The 21879-nt window shown below is 41.4% G+C and overlaps 1 protein-coding gene across 29 annotated transcripts in view; it reads left to right on the top strand.

Annotated features, from left to right (window-relative positions):
- CEP112 (centrosomal protein 112) overlaps nt 1–21879 on the top strand; it is a 555600-nt gene that overhangs the window by 480513 nt on the left and 53208 nt on the right. For all 29 annotated transcript variants that reach the window (XR_010153365.1, XM_054670600.2, XM_024350558.3 and 26 more), the window contains one exon: nt 21664–21753. Coding sequence is in view for 28 of the 29 variants with exons in the window: in XM_054670600.2 (XP_054526575.1) it covers nt 21664–21753 (90 nt within the window). In the remaining variant the exon portion in view is untranslated. The remainder of the gene's footprint in view (nt 1–21663; nt 21754–21879) is intronic.

Below are 21879 nucleotides of genomic sequence, written 5' to 3'. Positions count from 1 at the left end.
TGTCTTATGTCTCCCCAGGAATTAATTAGTTTTTAGACAGAAGCGCCCAGTTTTCACTTTTTAATGAAGGTTGCCACTTTGGAGCCCAGCTCATGACAGAAAAGACCAACAGCAGAAAGTCCTTATTTAGAAAAGAGCGGGGACGCAGAGTGAGCTGGGACCTGGATGGCCAGCGCACTTCTTAAGCTACAGAAAAACCTAGACCTCCCACTGTGACATCCAGCCTGCCACGAGCCTTAACACCAATGATCTCTTGCCTTCATATCTTCAGTTCCTCTTACATAAGAGGTTTCTATGGAAAATACCTCTAGGTTTGTGATGAAAGTATCTGACATGAGGCTTCTGCACACACAGACGTGTTGGATTGGGAGAAGTTAGCACTGGTGTTAAACATACCATTTAGGGCAAGGAAAGGCCAGGAAATGAAATACTTATTGACTTTATTACTTCCTTGCTGTCTTACACGCATACAAATATCATGGGCTCATACCTCACCAAATCCCCAAAAGTATTTCAGGTGACTTAGAGAGATGCATATGGTACAAAAGGATAAAAATTAATAAGAAAATCACAGAAAAAAAGATATGAAAATAATATGAAATCAAGAATAGAATTCATAAACAAAATGCCTGCCATGAAGTCCAATAAAGCTGCTAAAAGGAGAGCTCCATGTTTGGCCTGGGCTTCATAGCAGCTAAAGACAAGAAGAAATCGAATTTCAGTAGCCTGTGTCCTTAATAGAAACCAAGTCAAGTGCTCAGGAGAAGCACAGCTTTTCCTACCACTGACACCGGAGAGGAATTTCAGCTGTAGGACCCTCATGAAGGGTGCACTGTATAAGTGCTTCTCACACCTGAATGTGCCTGCAGGTCACCTGGGAATTTTGTTAAGATATAGGCTCTGATGCTGTCAGTCTAGGGTAGGGCTCAAGATCCTACAACGCTGCTGGCTCTCAGAGCAGGCGTTGAGTAGCAAGGATATGTGCCATGCTTAGGGGTCTGAAATTATTCTGTAGATAGAGCAGAACTACTGATGATTTTTCAGCAGAGGGTCTCAGTCAGGTTTGTTTTGGAAAGATCATTGGTAGCAATGTAGAAGACATTGCAGAGCAAAGAAAGATCAGTGGAAGAAAAACTGTAAGATGTAGCTGATGTTCTTAAGAATATTCTTACAGGAAAAGCAGCATCAAGTTTCTCAGAGCTATTTTGTATAATGCTGCTCAATGTGGACTGATGGCACACACCTAAAGCACATGCATCCACCTGGGACCAGATGATGGTTTTATCCATGAATTAAAATTTGAATATTGATATGGTTTTGCAGTGTCCCCGCCTAAATCTCATCTTGAATTGTAGCTCCTATAATTCCCACGTGTTGTGGGAGGGATCCAGTGGGAGATAATTGAATCATGGGGGCAGTTCCCCCATATTGTTCTCATGGTAGTGAATAAGTCTCACGAGATCCAATGGCTTTATAAGGGGAAACCCCTTTCACTTGGCTCTCATTCTCTCTCTTTTCTGCCACCATGTAAGATGTCCCTTGCTCTTCCGCCGTGATTGTGAGGCTGCCCCAGCCATGTGGAACTGTGAGTCAATTAAACCTCTTTCCTTTATAAATTATCCAGTCTCAGGTATGTCTTTATCAGCAATGTGAAACCAGACTAATACAAATATCTAAGAATTGTTGTAACATATATATTGCAAATCTTTATTAATGTTAGTTAATTAAAGTAATCTTTTTATTATAATTAGGCCGCAGATTTGATGTTTTACTCTCTTGCAAGAACCTGGAGTTCAGGCATCTTATTTCCCTATGAAGGGGAGATTATTGTTATTTTGACCTTTATCTGCAGAAGGGAGATGAGAGTGAAGAGGAGTATTCATCCAGCAGGCCAAGAAAAATGCGGAGACCTGCAACAAAGAGCTGAAGCCGGGGAAATAGGGTAAAACAGACGTTGAGGGATATTCCCAGAGGAGAACAGAATATAACAAGTAGGAGGGTGAGGCCAGGAGACACCTACACATCCAGTCCAATCTTAGTCATCATTAGAGACATTGGTGTGTGAGGCAGGCACCACAACCACCCCGCTGGGGTTCAAGTCCCTGGGTGAAAGACAAACAGGAAGTAAAAGTACCTTGATGATAGGTCAAATAACGGTGTTCTGGAATCCTTTAGATATGTCTTGCCTTACGTTAAATTGCTCTTAAGAACCATTTAAATTTCGGTTGAGAACGATCTAAATGTTTTAAAACTTTGTCTGCAATTTAAAGTGACTGTAGGACTAGAGTGACCTGAAAAATCAAGGCACCCTTCTGAATTTTCACCAAGGGGCAAGAGAAGAACTGTCTCCACTAAGCAGGATTAAAGGAACAGTGGGAGATGAGAGAGAGAAGCTTCTACGATTACACTCAGGGAGTCCTACAGAGCCAACGTGCCAGTTTCATATGAATAGGAAAAAGACGTGGAAAGAAGGCACTGTGCTAATAGTGGTTATATCTGAGTGCAGGAATTATGGAAATTTTTTTCCCTCTTGACGCTTTTCCATTTTTCTTCAATTAGCCTGTATTATTTTATAATCTGAGGTAAAACATAAATTTTTAAAATTGATATTAGGTCCTAAAATAGGGTTTGATCCCTTAGTGGGAGATCAAATGGACTTAGCATTTCAGAAATTGGACTGACAAACCATACTAACAGCACATCAATGGGGAAATAGAAGTTTTGAGAATTAATTTTAAAAGTCAGATTTCCTAGACCACACTTATTTCAAGAAGACTGGTCATGTAATACAAAAAAAAAAAAAAGTGCGGGGGGTTGTCAGTTTTGAAAAGAAACACTATATCTTAAGCTTTAGATGTTTGGTTTGTGGTGGTTCCTTTCAAAGAAGCCATGCTAACCTTAGCGTTTTAGTTACAGGCATGATTCATTAGCAAAGGAAAGCCTTAGATGAAAGGTTAAGCTTGAACACATTTTCAACTACACTGTTAAAATGTTGGCTACACTGCCAAGAACCAGTCTTGGTTTGTGCTTAATAATATATTTTTGACTATTTGCATTCCTCTGTTAAGTATGCTGGGTGTTTGGAATCACACCAGTTCTTTCACAGTACATGAAGTTCTGATTCACCTTGCACATTGTCTCTTTAATTAAAGTTACTTTGAAAGGTGTTAAAACAATATTAAGAGTTTTTCTTCGTAAAATACACATTTTTCTATTCCTTATATACTGCTAGTGTGAGAAGAAAATGCTTATACGTTCCTGACAAGAAACTTTAATGAGAAAGATTAAAGATGAAAGAAGGGGAGTGCTAATGGTAATGAATTTGTAAGGTTCAGAGAATAGTAGGAAGGCAAGTGTGGCTGGACCAAAGTGGAGACTGGTACAAGGAGAGGCCTGAGAGGCATGTGGAAGCCACACCTTATAGGACCTTCTAAGCATGGTGAGGAGCTTAGATATTATTCTAAGTGTAATTGTAAGTCATTGGAGAACTTTGAGCAGGTAAGAGAGATGAATGGACAGACCTGACGTGTAGAATGTATGGGAGGGAGATGGAGACTGCTATGCTATTGCAGTCATCTTTAGGTAAAAGATGGCCATGACTTGGACCAAGGAGGTAGTACTAGAGATGGAGAGAAGTGGGTAGGTTTTGCATGTTTTTAAGGCTTTTCTTTGTCAAAGACTTATAATTTTCTATTCATCCTGCGCCACTCCTAGTGAAAATTGAATGTGGCAGGGTAAAGTGAGGGAACGAAGGGATTCAATGATAACTCCTACATAATGACTTCCAAAGTAAGTGGCCGCTGTATGAAGATGAGACCGAGGGGAGCCCGGAGGAATGGATGGAGACCAGAAAAGGGACAATATAATCAGAGAATGTCAGTAAAAATGGCATGAAGTGGACCAAATTAAAAGAGATTGAATCCACAGGGGTTAGTGGCAAATAAACAGGAGTCTTTGGGAGGGAACATGTGGAATAGAAGCAAGTTGTCAAAGAGATCTCCTGAGTTTTTGCCTTGGATAATGTGATAGATCATGTGGGTGGTAGTGGTACTGTGCAGTGAGATAGAGAAACTTGAAGATGATGCGGAATATTGCTCTGGCAATAATGAATTGGAACGAAGAGATCTATGAGTGTAGTCATCATCCAGAGGAAAAGAGACAAGGACAATAGCCATAGGGCTGAAGAGGAGAAATATTTGGAAGGCTGGTAAATGGTTAGATGGCAGAGAAAATTCAAGGGTGTCCTCGCAGTTCCTGATTTGGATAACTAGGTGAATATGGGTTCCATTAATCTAGATCTGAATATATAGGAACATAATTAGATTGAGGCAAAGGGGTGAGTGGAAGGAGAGGGAAATAAACTGGGAAAACTGATAATACGTCCAGTTTTGAACCTGTTAAGCCTGGGACGCATGTTGTAAATGTCTAGGAAGTAACTGTGTGTATCTTTCTTGATTTTAGGCATTGCACAAAAGCCCCTCTCCTTTTCACCAAGTTAAGTGTAACTAAAGCCTGTGCTCTGAAGTTCACTGTGCTCTGGCCTCCTCTTTTCAGGTCTGCCTCCCCTTCACATATTCCAGGTCCTGCTCCAGGGACTGCACCAGGGTGTCCTGAGCACACCCCCATTTTCCTTGTATTTACTTTTGCAAATGCAACTTCTTTGGCAGACAATTCTTTCCCCTTTCCACCTTAGGCCTGTCAGAACTGTAGCTATTATTCAAGGCTTTTCCCAAATACTGCTTCCTTCCTGAAGACGTTCCCAGTCTCTCTGTGTTTTTCTCATATCATTTGACTGTACATAAAATGTTTGTTTCTTTTTTAGTTTGATTATGAAAATTTTCAAACATACCCAAAAGTAGAGATAATAGTACTATGAACTCCTGTGTGCCTGTCACCCACCTTCAGTAACTATCAAGATTTGGTCACATTTACTTTGTCTTTTCCTCCTCATTCTTTGCTAAAATATTTTAAAGCAAATTCCAGACATCAAGTCGTTTTACACTGTGTATTTCAGAATGCCTCTCAGAAACCATGGGCATTGTCTTACACAGACACAGTGCCATTGTCATACCTAAGACAGTGAACAATTATCTTTTAGTATCATCTAATATTTACTTCATAACTAAGTATCCCAAATTAACTTTAAAATGCCATTTTACAGTTGATTTGTCTGAATCAGGATCCAAACATTACATTTGATTTTTACAGCTCTCATGTCTTTTCAAATCTAAAGCAGACCCTTCCTCACTTTTTTCCCATGTCATTGACTTCTTGCAGAAACCAAGTCAGTTGTCCTGTAGAATGTCCCACATTCTGGATTTATCTGCCTGCTTCCTTGTGGTGTCATTGAACATCTTCCTCTGTCCTTCCTTTTTCTTTTTGTTCTCTCAATTGAACACTTAACACACTTACCATGCTCTCCTGCTTTTTGTCCTTATCACATACTTTCTATGATAATGTAAGTGCCGTAAAAGGTGAGGCTATGTCTTACCCAACTCTGTACCTTCTAATACATTGTACAGACTCAAAAAATAGTATTCGTTTGAATTATTCAGAAAGAGTTTTATTCCTCTTGCCAAAACACGAACTGAAGCTTATTCTCAATCTGAAGAAATTTACATTAGGAATTAAGTTGCCAGAGGAATCTTCTCAATAATGTAGGTCACTATTTCCTCATTTGCACTGAAAGAATTACAGCCTCACTTGAAGTGGCAGATTCTTATATCTGAAAATTCTTGCAGTTTGGAGCATTATGATACAAATGAAATTTCCATGTCCCTTGCATTATCCCTAGGTCCATATAGAAGTGATTTCAGAAATCAACGGTTTTGTGCATTCAGCATGAAAAGTAGGTCACTAATCATTTTTCTGATCAGGAGAACTGAATTTTGCTTAGTAGTTCAGAAATCAAACTGAAAGGCTGACTCTAAAAACACCATCACGTGTATGCTTTGTTGTTGATAACTAACTGCAATCCAAGCTTTAATAACTAGGAGGGAGTGGAAGAAACTTCAAAAGGTTGCATGATAAACGTTTTTGACAACGTGTCAGCTGAACATTAAACAGGATCTTTGTAAATCCTCTCATTCTAAGTGGTTTAAATGGAAAGTTTTAAACTTCTTCCTTCATGAGTATTGGCTCCAGATATCACAGAATCCTAAGGTTAAAAAAAGAAAAACACTTTATCTGGCGTGAATGATTTCTATCCGTCATGTGAATGTGGAGTGTTAGAGGCAGGCTCACCTGAGGATCTCCACCTCTGCACCTCAAGCAGTATCTCTTTCATCAGCTAAGAAGGAGCTATCTATTCTATTGGAGTGGCTTCCTTAATGATCTGATATGACCATGTACACACACAAAATTAAGAAAATACCGATAGATCAATATAACATAGTAATACCCTAATGCCATTTTCCGGATTGTCTCATAATGAGTGGACTGTTGGCCCTCACATGGGTAAAATGAGGTCTAGTAGGACTGGGTAGTTGAAAGAAATGTTTGTGTGTATGTGTGTATTTTACACGTTTTAGAAGAGAAAATGTGGAAAACAAGGGACGTTTCTTCCCATGTGTATTTGTTTCCTAGTGCTGCTGTGACAAAGAACCAAAAACTGGGTGGGTTGAAACAACGAGAAGCTATTATCTCACAGTTCTAGAGGCCACAAGAAGTCAAGGTGTGGGCAGGGCTGTGCTCCCTCAGAAGGCTCTAGGGAGGAATCCTTCCGTGTCTCTTTCAGCTTCTGATGTTTCCCAGCAATCCTTGGTGTCCATGGCTTCTAGATGATCACTCCCATCTGTGGCCCTGTCGTCGCAGGGCCAACCTCTTCCTGTGCGTCTCTTGTTGTGAGGACGTCCGCCATACTGGATTAAGAGCCCACTCTACTCCAGGGTGACCTCGTCTGATTATGTCTGCAAGGATCCTATTTCCAAATAAGGCCACGTTCTGAGGTACTGGGGATTAGGACTTCAACATGTCTCTCTGGAGGATATAATTCAACTCATCACTTTGTGTAATACCCTGTCGTTTTGGCTCCACATTCTAATAGGGAAGCCTTCGGAATCATCATGACTGTTGAATCTGTGACACAAAAACTTGTTTTTCTGGGGTTTTTTGTACATTTTAATTTGTTAGATTAAAGACTAAATATCTTAATATTAATAGTAAATCCAGAGCATTTGGGGACAAAGAAGGCTTTTGAAGGATGGAAGTAATAGCAGGAGAATGGCATTCTAGATATGATGAAGATAAGACCCACAGAGCTCACAGGGCAATGTGTGGAGCTGGGCCCATTGGTGGCAAAACGTAGAGGCTGAGAGGCAGAGGGACCTGGGCCATTTCCTGTCTGCAAGACTTCGCAGCTGGGTAGCCTTGAGTAGCCTCTAGGAACCTTAGCTTTTTTTTTTTTTTTTTTTCCTTCTTTTTTTTGAGATGGAGTCTCACTCTGTTGCCCATTCTGGAGTGCAGTGGCACAATCTCGACTCACTGCAACCTTCACCTCCCAGGTTCAAGCGATTCTCCTGTCTCAGCCTCCCAAGTAGCTGGGATTATAGGCACCTGCAACCATGCCTGGCTAATTTTTGTAGTTTTAGTAGAGACAGGGTTTCACCACGTTGGCCAAGCTGGTCTTGAACTCTTGACCTCATGATCCACCCGCCTCAGCCTCCCAAAGTGTGAGCCACTGTGGCTGGCCCTTCACTCTTTCTTATAAGGTGAGGTTTCTACCTCAGAGGGACATTGTGAAAGTCAGTAAAGCTGTTACAGCCACAGCACAGTGCCTGCATATTGGACCTAGCATGACAGCTTTGAGTTAGGACACCAATCCCCTCTTATGCACAGGGGTTCCATTCCAAGATCCCAGTGGTTGCTTGAAACTACAGATAGCAATGAACCTGATGTATCATATGTTTTTCCTGTATAAACATACTTATTGATATGATTTGGCTCTGTGTCCCCACCCAGATCTCACCTTGAACTGTAATAATCCCCATGTGTCATGGGAGGGACTGGAAGGGGGTTAATTGAATCATGGGGGCGAGTTTTTCCCATTCTGTTCTTGTGATAGTGAATAAGTCTCACAAGATCTGATGGTTTTATAAAGGGCAGTTCCCCTACACATGCTGTCTCTTTGCCTGCCTCCATGTAAGACGTGCCTTTGCTCCTCATTCACCTTCCGCCATAATTATGAGGCCTCCCCAGCCATGTGGAACTGTGAGTCCATTAAACCTCTTTCCTTTATAAATTACCCAGTCTCGGGTATGTCTTTATTAGCAGCATGAGAATGGACTAATACATTTATTATGAAGTTTAATATATAAATTAGGCACTATAAGAGACTACCAACAATAATAAAATAGAACAATTACAACAATATACTGTGATAAAAATTATGTGGTCTTTCTCTCTCTCTCTCCTCTCTCACAATGTATATTCTTGTCTGTATTTGTACTCACCTCTTTTTGGACCACAGTTGACCATGGGTAACTGAAACGGTGGAAAATAAAACCACAGATCAATGGGGATTCCCGTATATTGAGCACAGTAAGAAAGAAGTCCAGATAGATACATGAAGCTAGTTTAGGAAGGGATTCAGAGCCAGGGAAGAAATTTTAACCTTGACAGGATAAGGATGCAGGGTGCAGGATGCTAACCTTAACACATCCTACATGCCAGGAAGCAGGAGGACACAACTGGGAAAGAGTCTGGAATCCTGGTGGGCAGAAATCAGGACGTAGAGTGGAGTCATTTCAAATAGAAGTTAGGCCAGGCGCAGTGGCTCATGCCTGTAATCCCAGCATTTTGGGAGGCCGAGGCGGGCAGATCACCTGAGGTCAGGAGTTCAACACCAGCCTGGCCAACATGGCAAAACTCCATCTCTACTAAAAATATAAAAACTAGCCAGGTGTGATGGTGGGTGCCTACAATCCCAGCTACTCAGGAGGCTGAGGCAGGAGAATTGCTTGAAGCCAGGAGGCAGAGGTTGCAGTGACAGCCTGGGCAACAGAGCAAGACTCCGTCTCAAAAAAAAAAAAAACAAGAAGTTGAAGGAATGTGGGCAACTAACTAGGAGGGAGAACAGAGAGAGTAGGGCTTACAAATGATTGTGAGATTTAAAACCAGGAACTTGGTAATTGAATGAATGACTTTGTCATCGATCAGCAGGACAGGTGGAAGGGAAGCTGGTTGAGGGGGAAAATTATGAGTTTGGTCTTGGACTTGGAAGTTTGAGATGATGGTAAGGCCACCATAGACACACACAAGAGAGACAGTTGGAGATGTCAGATTAGAGGACTTGTGCGATCCTGGGTATGGAGATGAGTATAGGAGTCGTCACTAGGCAAGCCCTAGTTAGAGCTAGTGTTTCTGTTGCCCATATCAGGCAGGAGAGCTGGATGTCGTGATATGCATTCAAACTCAGTGACTTTAAAATGGAACTCATGATCTTACTTCCCCAAAACTGTTCCTTCCATGATTTCTTTTTTGACACCATACTCTAATGGTCAAGCCATTGGCATCATCATTCCTGTTGAATCCGTGTCATGCAGAAACTTATTCTTCCCCTTCCTTTCTGTATATTTTAATTCTACTGTGTTCTCTGTCTTAGTTAATGACAGCACCCTAGCCACCTATTCTGAAAGCCTCAGAGTCATTCTTTAAACTTCCTTCTTGCACCTGGCACATTCGTTGCATGACCAAGCCCTGCAACCTGTCTTGTGGCTCTGCTGCCATCCCGGCACATGCATTCCCCCGGGCCCATCATTTCTCGCCATCTCTTGTCCAAATCAAGCTCATCTCCCACGTGATACTACATGGCCTCCTAATGGCCTCCCAGCCATGGCAGAGTGAACTCCTGAGACAGATTTTCTTGCATGTTTGGTTACACAGTCTGTAAAATTGTGCTTTTTTATTCTTTTCATTTTTAGAGTTTCTAAAGCACTTCTCATTGACCGAAAATTTAATGTCCTAAGCCTCATTCTGTATTCCTGGACTTTTTACAAATGATCGTGAAGCTTACAGGTGTATTTTTCTGGGCCTGGTTTTCTCCTATATGCTGAGAGGGCTGAGTGGAATCTGATCCTTGCTTCTGTCTTGTCCCATAGATTCACTCATGTCTTGCCAAGACTCTGTTAATTGTCCCCAGCAGGCCTCCCTGCCACCATTTTCCACATTGTCACCTGAATGTTCATCCTGTATTGGAAATCTGATCATCTTAGGCCCTTTTGTGGTTCCCATTCCTACAGGGTAAAATCTATAGTCCTCCTGGCACACAAGACCCTTGAGTTTAGTCTTGGACTTGATAAGTTTGAGCCGCAACCCATGCAGCCTCTCCTGCTTCAGTGCCACCCCTCTGCTTGGCCATGCCTTCGGTGTAGCCAACAAGCATTGCAGGTCTATGCCACCATGCCTTTCCCTCTGCGATTCACTCCCCAGGACCACTCTCCTCTCCTCCTGGGAAACCCTCCAGCTCCCACATTACCTCCTTGAGGAAGTTCTCACTGTCTAAACTTTCCCTGGCGTTTGTTGCTTTCCTCCTGTGTTCAGTCACAATGCTTGGTAAGACTTCTTTTTAGCCGTGCTCATGTGGTATTGTAATAGTTCCTTTATAAGCTTGCTGTACACATTAGATTAGATGCTTTTTGAGGGTAATGTTTAGTACCACGTCTGGTACATGCTATATGCCCAGATTATAGAAATACTTCCATTAACTTACGGAAGTAATGACCTGAAGGACACAGTGTATAGAAAGAAGGCTAGAGAGGTAAGAACCTAATTAGGGAAATATCCGCAAGTGAGAGAGAAGAGGAGGAGGAGGAGGAGGAGGAAGAGGAGGAGGAGCAGAAAGCATGTGGGAAGGAGGAGGAGGACAGCATGACATGGTGGTGTCAAAGGGAAGGATTTCTGGAAGGAGAGTGTTCTAATAGTGCCCGGTGCAACAGAGAGGTCCAGGAGAATAGAGTTGTGGAAGAGGCCACTGGATCATCAGTAAGAGAATCATTGCTGACCTTGCAGAGAACAAGTCTCATAACTGGTTAGAAACCAAAATCAGATCACTGATGAGGAAGGAGTTCACTAATGGGGGAGAAATAAGGGTACTAGAGTCAAACACTTGAGAAATGTGGCCAACAAAAACAGCCAGGTGCAGTGGTGCGCCTCTGTAGTTCCAGCTTCTTGGGAGGCTGATGTAGGAAGATGACTTGAGCCCAGGAGGTCCAGGCTATAGGGTGCTATGATCATGCCTGTGAGTCACTGCACTCCGGCCTGGGCAACATAGTGAGACCCCCATCTCTTCAAACAAACAAACAAAAGAAATGTGGCCAATTTCTTGAAGGGCAAACGGGTAAAGACAACGTGCCAGTGTAGACACTGAGAGGGACTTAGCAAAAGGGAGAGAGCAACAGTGGTGACTAGCCCTCTAGATCGTGAAAAAAGGGCACTGATAGATGTGTTATTATTAAAAAACAAGAAGGGAGGCCACTTCTGACACTCGAGGGAGCAGACTGGGTAAAACTCAGTTATTTTTCTCTAGGGACAGAATGAGAGGAAATATAGCTTAAGGGGGAAAAAAATCTGAGAATTTTAATGGGAGTACCCCAACTGTTTTAAATGAAAGGCAACTTGCTCTTTATAGAGTTGGTTAATGTTACCAGTAAATGCTCATTACCATAGTGTAAATAACACTTTGCCAAGCATTTCAGAGACCACTTAACAAATAATGGAGGGGCAAAGGCTGTTGCTCTGGTGAAGTTCAGAGCCTAAAATGAGAAAAGAAGTTAGATAAATTCACAATAGGAAGAGATCTATAAATATGTTATCATATAGGGAATATAATAACATGCAAAATAGTTTAATCTGTATTTGAAATATTTCATGGAAGAAATGAATCTTCAGTTTTCACGGAGGAGAAATACACGGAGGAGAAAGTTTGGTGGAGGGGATTGGAAATGATACTGCAGGCTCAGGGGACGGCATGTGTGAATTAGTCTTTGTAAGAAAATCGAAATTTAAATGAATGGCTTATGGGTCCTCCCTCTTCCCTGGGCTTGCACTGAAGAGGGGTGGTCTGTGAGGATTTAACAGTTAACACTCTGTTCCACAGAGACTGAACTCAAGTTCGAGTGCTTATCATCCTGGCCAGACGAGGAAATTCCTCTATGATCTTGCAAAATCCTAGCTGTGGTTCTTGAATTTGATCCTAGATTTCTACCACCCGAGATAAGAACTTGTTCACAAGTGAAGCTGTCTAGAGCCACGAAGGGGGGGGAATGTGCTTTGAATTTCCTGAGTAGAAATAGACTGGCCCCTTTAAGAGGAGCTGCGGGTAATGTCAGGATGGTCTTTTGTGTGACTAGGAAAACATGAATGAGGTGCGTTAGGAGATTCCGGCTTCCTTAGATCATCAAAGTCTTGAAATAACATGATTTCTTTTCCTGGAACCTCTGTTAAGACCAGGAAACATTAACTTTTTAAAAAGTGCATTTTTAAGACCTTTAAAGGGAGTCCTTTAGGAATTTTAAAGGACTGAAAATAGGTGAGCGAGAGAAGGAAAGAGAATAAGTGAAAACTTTCGTACTTGGAGAATAACAAACAAGAAAAACTCTTGCTTTATATAGTGGCCACAGTATTTTTGCCTTTGATGTTGAATCAGTAGCCTAATAAGTACTATAGCAGTAGCTCATATGAAAGTGCAGTTTCTCATGCATGTGGTTTGTCGCAGCAACAACTAAAAAGTTTTCACGTGGAAGGAATTTTGCCTTATGTGAAGAGTAACATATGTATTGGGTAAAAACCTTCACATCAGTATCACAAAAGAGAATTATCAGGGTTTTTTTTTTTTTTAAGAAAAAAAAATAAGTGTTGCTGGGAATGTGAAAAAAACTGAAAACCTGAACAAAAAATAAGTGTTGCTTGGATGTGAAAAAAACTGAAAACCTGAACATAAGCCATAGGGGAAAATAATTATACAGTTGCGTTGTGAATGCATTAGTGGCCTCTGCAGTAGTAGCTGCGGCTCTGGCTTTAGATCTGCAGCATAACCCATTTTCCATGACTGTAGAATCACTAATAAAACTTTTTTTATGGTTTGTTATTCATCCTGGGTAGGTCTGAATGAAGAAATCGCTTTAAAAGAAATCTTGAGTGGCATTTCAGTTGAAGAAGACTAGTTACTTTTGTTAGTAGATTTAGCCTATTTAAAAATAATAATAAAACAGAAACTATAGTGGCCTCTGTAAATAGCCCGTGAGACCACCCAGTAAAAATGTCACGCTGCCACTGTGTCACTTTCGGTAGCCCCACATTTATCGCTCCTTGTGTGGATGACAGGGCTTGATCCTCTTGCTTTGTCCTAGTCATTTACAATATGATTTAAAAAAAAATAAGTCTGTAAATCTCACATGAAAATAGAGTGAGATTTTACTGCTTTATTTGTATTTTACCTTAGCCTTCATTTAGCAGTAGTAGAAAGAAAAACATTTACTGTTTCGGTGTCAATTTACATGGCAAAAGGAGACCTACTCATCAGAAATATTATCAGCCCAGTTAATAGACTGAATTGGAGTAATGCTGCTTAAACAAATGTGGGCATTATTAAGAAGGCAATTAAGGTTTAAATGAGAGTCACCCTTATTTCACCTTTATAATTAGTGTCTCTTCACTGTAGTCACAGCTCAGGCATCACGTCTGTCTGAAGGACCAAGCAGCCAGGGGAAGAGAGGTTTACGTCAAGATTTTATAACTTAACAAATATTTGATGACACACATTTAAAAATCATCTTACATGTTTTAAGTGGAAAACAGACCATTACCATGAAAAAATAAACATTGAATTGGATTGTATGTAAATTATACCTCAATAAAAATAAAAATAGGCCTTCCTCTTCTAGTTATCTTCTCCTTCAGTCAAAATATGCACATCCTACCCCCCTGGTCTCTTCATTCTATGTTCAAAACATTCATGGGGTAAATCCTCCCGCATCCCTCCTCCCCACTGAGTGGCAAATGAATCATCTGTTTTCTCCAAAGTAGGATAGTAAATTCAAGCCTCGTGAAGGAAAGGATATGATGACCTCATTTTTTTTTAAGTGGGACTTTTTTTCTTTTTTCAATGTTTTGACTTTTTATTACGGAAGCTTTTAAACATACACAAAAGTAGGGAGAAGAGTACACAGATCCTCCATCTACCCATCACCCCGCTTCAAGCAGTTTCCCGCAGTTTGCCAGGGTGACTTCTTCTTGGCAGCATCTTCAGTATAAATACTCTGGCTTTTTCTTCTTGTTAAAACTCAGTTTTGCAGAGCTTGCAGCTCGCAAGGCCCCTCTCTGCGTTTCACCCAGCGGAGGTTCATCTGGTTCCTTGTTTCACGGCCACAGACTGTACCCAAGGCCCTTAAAATCCACAACTCTACCGACCCCAGTTTTGTATTTATATAGGGCAAAACTTTAATCAACACTCTTTTTGCTTACATGTGATTCAATCCAGTTTATTTTAAATAACAGAACACTATAGCATTCAAGGTTCCCACTTCCCAAAGGACATGTGGGTGAACGTACGGACAGAAGCAAGGACAAGATCCATTTACACTCTGCCCCATCATGTAGGGCAGGCCCAGAAAAACGTGCTCATAGACCTCATGATGATTTGTGAAAAGGCCAGGCACTATTAGCATTTTACCAAGACTTAACAACATAGAATGAGGCAGAATATGTGTCAAACACATTAAATTTCAACTCAATGAGAACTGCTTTGAAACTCTCTAAAAGGGGGCAAGAACGCGACTCTACAAGCTGCATGACAGAAAATGTGTAAGAGAATGTGTCTCTGCAGTCCACTCTGCTAGGACAGTGTTTCCAGGACCACTGACTCAGAAGGGTGACTTTTATACTGCTGATGATTCTGTCTTGATTTGCAAGTGGATTTTTCCAGATGTCTCATAAATGGAGTTTTGATAAAGATGGGAAAGTAGAGTTTGAAATTGTATTCTCTGGTACGAACTTAGAGTACCAATATTCTGAGCTATAAGCTGAAGACCAATTTATACGCTTAGACAGCCTGTTGGGAAAAGGCTACTAAGGTAACAGCTCTTGGGTTGCTGGAATGGAGCTGGCTAAGAAGTGGGCCAAAGGCGAGAGCAGAAATCTCTAGAAAGACGTCCGGTCTTGCTACAGCACTACATCTGAAAGCCTCTCTCTGTTATATACCTTGTATTCTGGGAACATTTTTTTAAAAATTGTTTTTATCATTGTGACCTAGTATTTCTCTCTTCCAATAAAGTTTCCCTTTATTAAAAAACCTTTTAACCACTTTATAATTGAAATGAACTTGTGTTTCATTTATTCATTATTAAAAGGCATGTATCTGCCATCACTTTATTCTTGTTTAATTGACGCAGAACTACAAGAGAAAACTTTGGTAAGACTATACATAATTCCTTAATGTGTGGTTTTACAAGTTAAGGAGTGGCTTGAGCTGAATTATGTTCATACATATTATTAAAATAGCATTGACTAGATACTCTTTTTTCCCCAAACTCACAGAAAAGCCCTGTACTGTCACAAGTGCCATTCAATGGGCATGTTAGCTACCAGGTCCTTTTCCTCACTCTGAAGAGCCCATTAACATGTTCAATTTTTGACACTTTAATTTGCTCTCATATTTTCAGATTTGGAACAAATCAAATTATCCTACAATGCTCTCCCTTTTAAAGAGTGTGGTGTGCGCTCATTGTTCTTGTGGAGCTGCTTATGTCATTTACATTTTTCTTCTGGAAAGTGTCATTCTTTATTCCCGACCAGCAGAAAGCACTCTGAAAGTCAGGAGCGGTGTAGCTTCCCACAGCCAGCTGACTTACAGTATATTTAAAGGCAGATTTAATTGGGAGAAAAGGACTGTCTTTTCAGTAATGATGCCAGTTAACACTGCAGAGCTAGGAGAGGAGGGACAGTTCTGCAGAATAAACAATTTAACTGTTCAAGTTGGGTTTTGTTTCATATTTTTGACCCAGTGTTGGACATTCTGTTCTTTAATTATCTTGGGCTTTTCTCAGGAAGAAACTAAAAGTTGTGATTTTGTGTGTGTGTGAAATGTCAAATTTGAAGCTTTTTTGAATAAGGAAGACACAACTTAAAGTCCGCAGTTGTACTTATTGAGCAATTGTGGTCATTTTCACATAGTCCTTATGTCAAATTCTGAGGTTGGAACTCTAATAACCTAATAATCTTTTAGAATATAAAACCAGGACCAGCTGCCAGTATAAACTGTGATTTTCCTTTCATGCCGTACATTTTAACTTTTTTGAAAGTGAAATATTATTTGGTGACTTTTCAGTTTTTTAACTGATCTTTAATAGGTAACGAAAGTCATTTCTAAATACAACTGCTTTCTCTGATTAACTTTAGAAAGATCACACTTTACATCTTTATAAGGAAATTTTTAAAGGCCTGCCTTTTTGAAAAGCAAATGTAATTTGAATTCCATTTTAATAATACTGATAAAATATGGTTCACTTCGTAGTCTGTTCACTGTGTGAAGTATGGAAAAAGGATCAGATCTAGTTATGTTACCCTGCCTTCTTTGGAACTTTCTTTTGGCTAGATTTCCGTAATATGTCATCCTAACTTCTCCTCAATTGCCTCCTGCCTATCTGGACTTCCACCAGATTTCTTGGCCTCCATCTCCTCCTCTGCCTGTCTGAGTGTGGGCATCACCCAAAGGGCAGGTTTTAGAACCTCTTCTCATTTTAGGAAACTTCCCTAAGGAAGTTTCCGCATTTGCACCTCTGTCTGAGAGCATGCCCCACTGTTCAGACCCACTGAGCAACGTGATCTGCTAGCCAGGGGTCCTAGTGAGCTCTGGTTGCTGTAACAATATCCCTTGGACAGGTTGGCTCCTAAACACAAAAGCGTATTTCCCATAGCTCTGGAGGCTGGGACATCCAAGATCAAAGCACCAGCAGATTCAGGGTCTGGGGAGAGCCTGCCTGATTCCTAGTTCGTTGACACCCATCTTTGTACTGTGTCCTCCCGTGGTGGAAGGGGCCAGGGACCTCACTCAGAGCTTTTAGAAGGGCACCAGTCCCATTCTTGAGGACATTCCCTGCCAGAGGTCCCGTCTCCTAATAGCCTTGGGGTTAAGATTTCAACATATGAATTTGGAGGGGGCACAGATAGTGTCTAGCAATAGTTCCTCCTTGAAGTCCCACCAGCACCTTCAACCCAGCATGTCAGAAAGCACACTGCCCCACCGCTTCTGACTTGTGCTTAGCAAGAATTCACTATTTTCTGGTCACTCCATCTCAAAGCCTTGGGGTATCTCTGAGTCCCTTTTTTCTGATTCCCTGTCAATGGTTCCACTACACCCATCCCCTTCTCCATATCCACCACCCTCTTTCCAGGCCTATTGTCTTTGGCCTTCACTTTTGCAGCATCCTCTTTTTTTTTTTAATCCCTTGACTTCACTGAGCAGAATTATTTCCTCAAAATTCAAGAGAAAAACACAATTGGGCGTGAATAGGGCCAAATGCTTCTGTGGAAAAAGGAAGAAAGTTAGCTTCTGGGTTTGGCATTCGGTAGATGACAAGTGACTGGTGTGAAAACTGACTCAGGAGAGCAGTGGGGACAGGGGGCAGGTGTAACGGGGTATGTAGTGAATGGGGGAGGATGTGGGACGCCGAGTGTGGCACTCTCAGGGTTCTGCAGGTGAAGGCAAGGTGGGAGAGAAGCCAGGAAGTGGGAAACAACTCTTCGTTTAAGAGAAGGGAGAGGCATGCCATCTTTCTCTTCTGTGAAATAAAATTAAAGGAGTATTTTTTATTGTAGCAGAAACCAGATAATATATTATCAGTTATTATCATTATGATATGTGTGTGTATGTTCAGAGATAGATATAGACATTTGGAGGATATATTTGTGTATTTTGTGTCTCAGGACACATAATCACCTTTGGTTAAATGTGCCACATGAAAGACAGTCAGAAGCCCTGATGATTGAAGTACATATCTTTAGGGAGTAGAGTTCAAATGTTTATGAGTTCCTTCCACAAACATGAATTCAGTATCACCTGTGTACCAGGCATTGAGCTGGCTTGGCACTGGGCTTGCAGAGATGAAGAGAGGAGAGCCCTGAGCTGCAGTTGCATGCCACCCAGACATGTAAATTAATTCTCTTAAACACTAGATGGATGAAAGCCCAGAGAAGTCCATACTTAGCTCTTGTATAGATTAGGGCAATTACATCATTGAGCAGAGTAGGTGCGGTAGGGACTTCCAGGCAAAGAAAAGAGAAAATCAGTACAGAGTGGGAAAGAGGCAGCATGGAGTAGCACAAACATATTCAATTTGAAGTTACAGAAATATGTTAAAATTCCAGTCCAGGCCGGGCGTGGTGACTCACGCCTGTGATCCCAGCACTTTGGGAGGCTGAGGTGGGTGGATCACAAGGACAGGAGATCGAGACCATCCTGGCTAACATGGTGAAACCTCGTCTCTACTAAAAACATAAAAAATTAGCCGGGTGTGGTGGCACATGCCTTTAATCCCAGCTACTTGGAGGCTGAGGCAGGAGAATCGCTTGAACCCGGGAGGTGGAGGTCGCAATGAGCCGAGATTGTGCCACTGCACTCCAGCCTGGGTGACAGAGCGAAACTCTGTCTCAAAAAAAAAAAAAAAAAAATTCCAGTGCAGTGTCTTACTGCTAACCACATGGACTTGAGCAAGGTAGTTTTAACTGCATGGAGCCTCAATTACATCCTCTCTAACATAGATGAAATAATACTGGGTGCACAAAATTGTCATAAGGGTTAAAAACAAAATCCACTCCGTGGATGATAGCTCCCGTTGTTATTGCTGGTAATGACATCTGCACGGCATGCCAAGGCTTCCTACGGCGCAGCGTGGCTGGAGACCAAGCCAGTTGATGAAGCCCCTTGTATGCTGTGCTAAGGAGTGAGAGCTGTCTCTCAGCGGGGCTGGAGTGTTGTTTAAGCATTTCAGTCAGGGAACAACATAATCAGATTTAAGTTTAAGAAGATCACTCTGACAGTGGTGTGAGGATGGATTAGAGAGCAGGAAAAAGTGGTGACAAAAAAAATAGATAACTATTCTTCCCAATACAGTAATCATTACTTTCCCCAATTATGCAATAAAAGAAGCTGATAAGATCCTATTTGTTGGTAGCTATGAAAGTAGGGGGTGGGGGAAAGGCTACCTCATCAACAAGCACAGGAACTATTGCATTCATCCTTTTGGAAGTAGAACACAACAATGGAATTATAGACAATTCAAGAATGGAGAGACTTCCAAGCTCATTCTCAGACCTGGTTGAGTTGTAGATTTATGATCAAGTCTAATATCAAAGACACCCTAAAGCATGCAAGCTCATTCACAGACCATTTCACTTTTTAAATTAGTTCTTAGCCTGGGGTCCATTCACAGATGGGCTTCAGGCAATCTATGAATGTCCTACACTGAGAGGCAAAGTCATAAAACTATGGTTTTTCTCTTTCTAGGGAGTAACTACATAGCTTTCATCAGATTCTCAAAGGAGTCTAGAACCTCCCAAAAGGTTAAGAACCACTGTTTATCTGGACATAAAAAAGACTGGCATTGTGTTTGCAGGAATCTTTAATGGACACTAATTTAGCCATTGTGTCTGAACTCGTGTCTCCACCTGGATGTGTAATAGGCATTTCAAACTGAACCCAACTGAGGCTGAGCCCCGGCTCCTCTCCCCCAACACCTGCCCTGTCTCTATGAATGCCAACTGCAGTCTTAGCTCCTCAGGCCAGAATCCCTGGGGTCCTGTTTTTTCCTCTCTCTGCTTCCACTCCTTCAGGGCCATCATCTCTATTTCATACCTGGACCTGATCCTTCCTTCATCGGCTGCTACCACCTGGCCCCGCTCTCCATCTTCCCTTTCCTGGTGTTGCAGTGGCCTCTCCCCTGCTCTCTGCCTCTGCCTTGCCCCTCAGTCTGCTCTTCAGACAGCACCTGCTCCCCACCCCCCAGCAACTTCCTGTCTATCTCTGGGCAAAATCTAAAGCCTTTGACCTGTGAGACTCCACGTGACCTGATGTGACTTGAACCCTGTTATGTCCTTGACTTCACTGCTGCTGCTTTGACCACTCTCAACAGTGACCTTATGGCTTCCACAAACATACCATCTCGGAGTCATTCCACATGCAGTGGCCATTGCTTGGAAGGCTCTTCCTGTGGAAATTTACATGTGACTTGCTCTCTCTTGTCCTTCAGGTCTTCGCCCAGCTGGGCCTTCTTGGACCATCTGTTTAAAATCTCAATCCCCCCTTCCTCACACCACTCCAGAATGTCCCCTTCCCTGCTTTATTTTTCTTCTGCACTCATCACGGTTATATAATACACTTACTGTTTGCTTATTGCCTACCTCCACCCCACTATAATCTAAGCATGTGAATGCAAGGATTTTTTTTTTTTTTTTTTTGAGACAGGGTCTCATTCTGTCACCCAGACTGGAGTGCAGTGACACAATCATAGCCCACTGCAGCTTCAAACTCCTGGGCTCAAGTGATCCTCCTGCCTCAGCATCCTAAGTAGCTGGGACCACAGGTTTGCACCCCCACACCCAGCTAATTAAATTTAAAAAAATTGTAGAAAAGATCTTGCTATGTTGCCCAGGCTGATCTTGAATTCCTAGCTTCAAGTGATCCTCCTGCCTTAGCCTTTGAAAGTGCTGAGATCACAGATGTGAACCACTGTGCCTGACCAGGGTTTTTTTTTTTTTTTTTTTTTTTTTTTTTTTTTGGTCTGTTTTCTTTCATTGCTATGTCTAGAGTACCTATCGTAATTCTTGACACAGAGCAGGAACTCACTAATATTGACTGGATGAAATGAATTTTGTGAATTTGGCACCTTTGCTGTTACCACCCCATGCATTCTGCTCACTGTAACTTTCCATGTAGTATTTCTGTAATTACATTGGATTGTTTGAATGGACAATCCAGTGTCATTATAGAAATAGCACATGGAAACTACAAGTTCTTTTTCTAGTTCACCTCTTTACTTAACATAGTAATTGATGCAGTGGTAATTATTGGTCTTTGTGATTTCCATTTCCCATATTAACCTGAATGCTATTTCAAACAGCTACTTGGCAAAGGAAAGAGTTCACCTCTTTCCATTTCTTACAAGTTCCTCAAGTTCCATACCATCCTCTCTGACTTTATAAAGAAATTCCTTTAAGGCTGCTATAATTTACTCAAATTATCATAATATAATTTTGAAAAATGTTATGCTGGTCAGATATTACAATTCCTATCCTTCACAATGATATTCAGAGTGTAAGTGTACATTGCAGGTGTCCTGAGGGAGCCATTTTCATTGCAATAGTGTTATGCTTTATTACATATGCTTTATTACATGCTTGTGGTTCTGTGCTGGGAATATGAGACATTTTAATATATGATTGACATCTGCCAATTTGTCTATTTTATAACTTTGGAATTTTTTATACTAGGTATTCTTAAAGCAGAAAACATCTTGGCCTGACACACAAAAGTCTGATATTGTTTGCCTGAATGCTTTGGAACAAGAGTAATAAACTAGAGATCTGAGGCCTTTTTAGTGCCAGTTCATGGTGTAGAACTATTTTTCCAAGTGTGCTAATTATTAATGATATCTTTATTTTATACTGTTTCAGGTTTTACAAGATGAATTAGAAAACCGTTCTAATCAGGTGCGATGTGCAGAGAAAAAATTACAACACAAAGAATTGGAGTCACAGGAACAGGTACCCTCTCCTTTACTATTTGACTCTCTTGTTTACTTTCTCTAGGTCAAGAAGTGTGTGCAGCCAGGTGCAGTGGCTCACACCTGTAATCTCAGCACTTTGGGAGGCCGAGGTGGGTGGATCACC

This window comes from Pan troglodytes, chromosome 19 (assembly GCF_028858775.2).
Source record: "Pan troglodytes isolate AG18354 chromosome 19, NHGRI_mPanTro3-v2.0_pri, whole genome shotgun sequence".
Classification (NCBI taxonomy): Eukaryota; Metazoa; Chordata; class Mammalia; order Primates; family Hominidae; genus Pan; species Pan troglodytes.
This window is presented reverse-complemented; position numbering and strand designations above follow the sequence as displayed.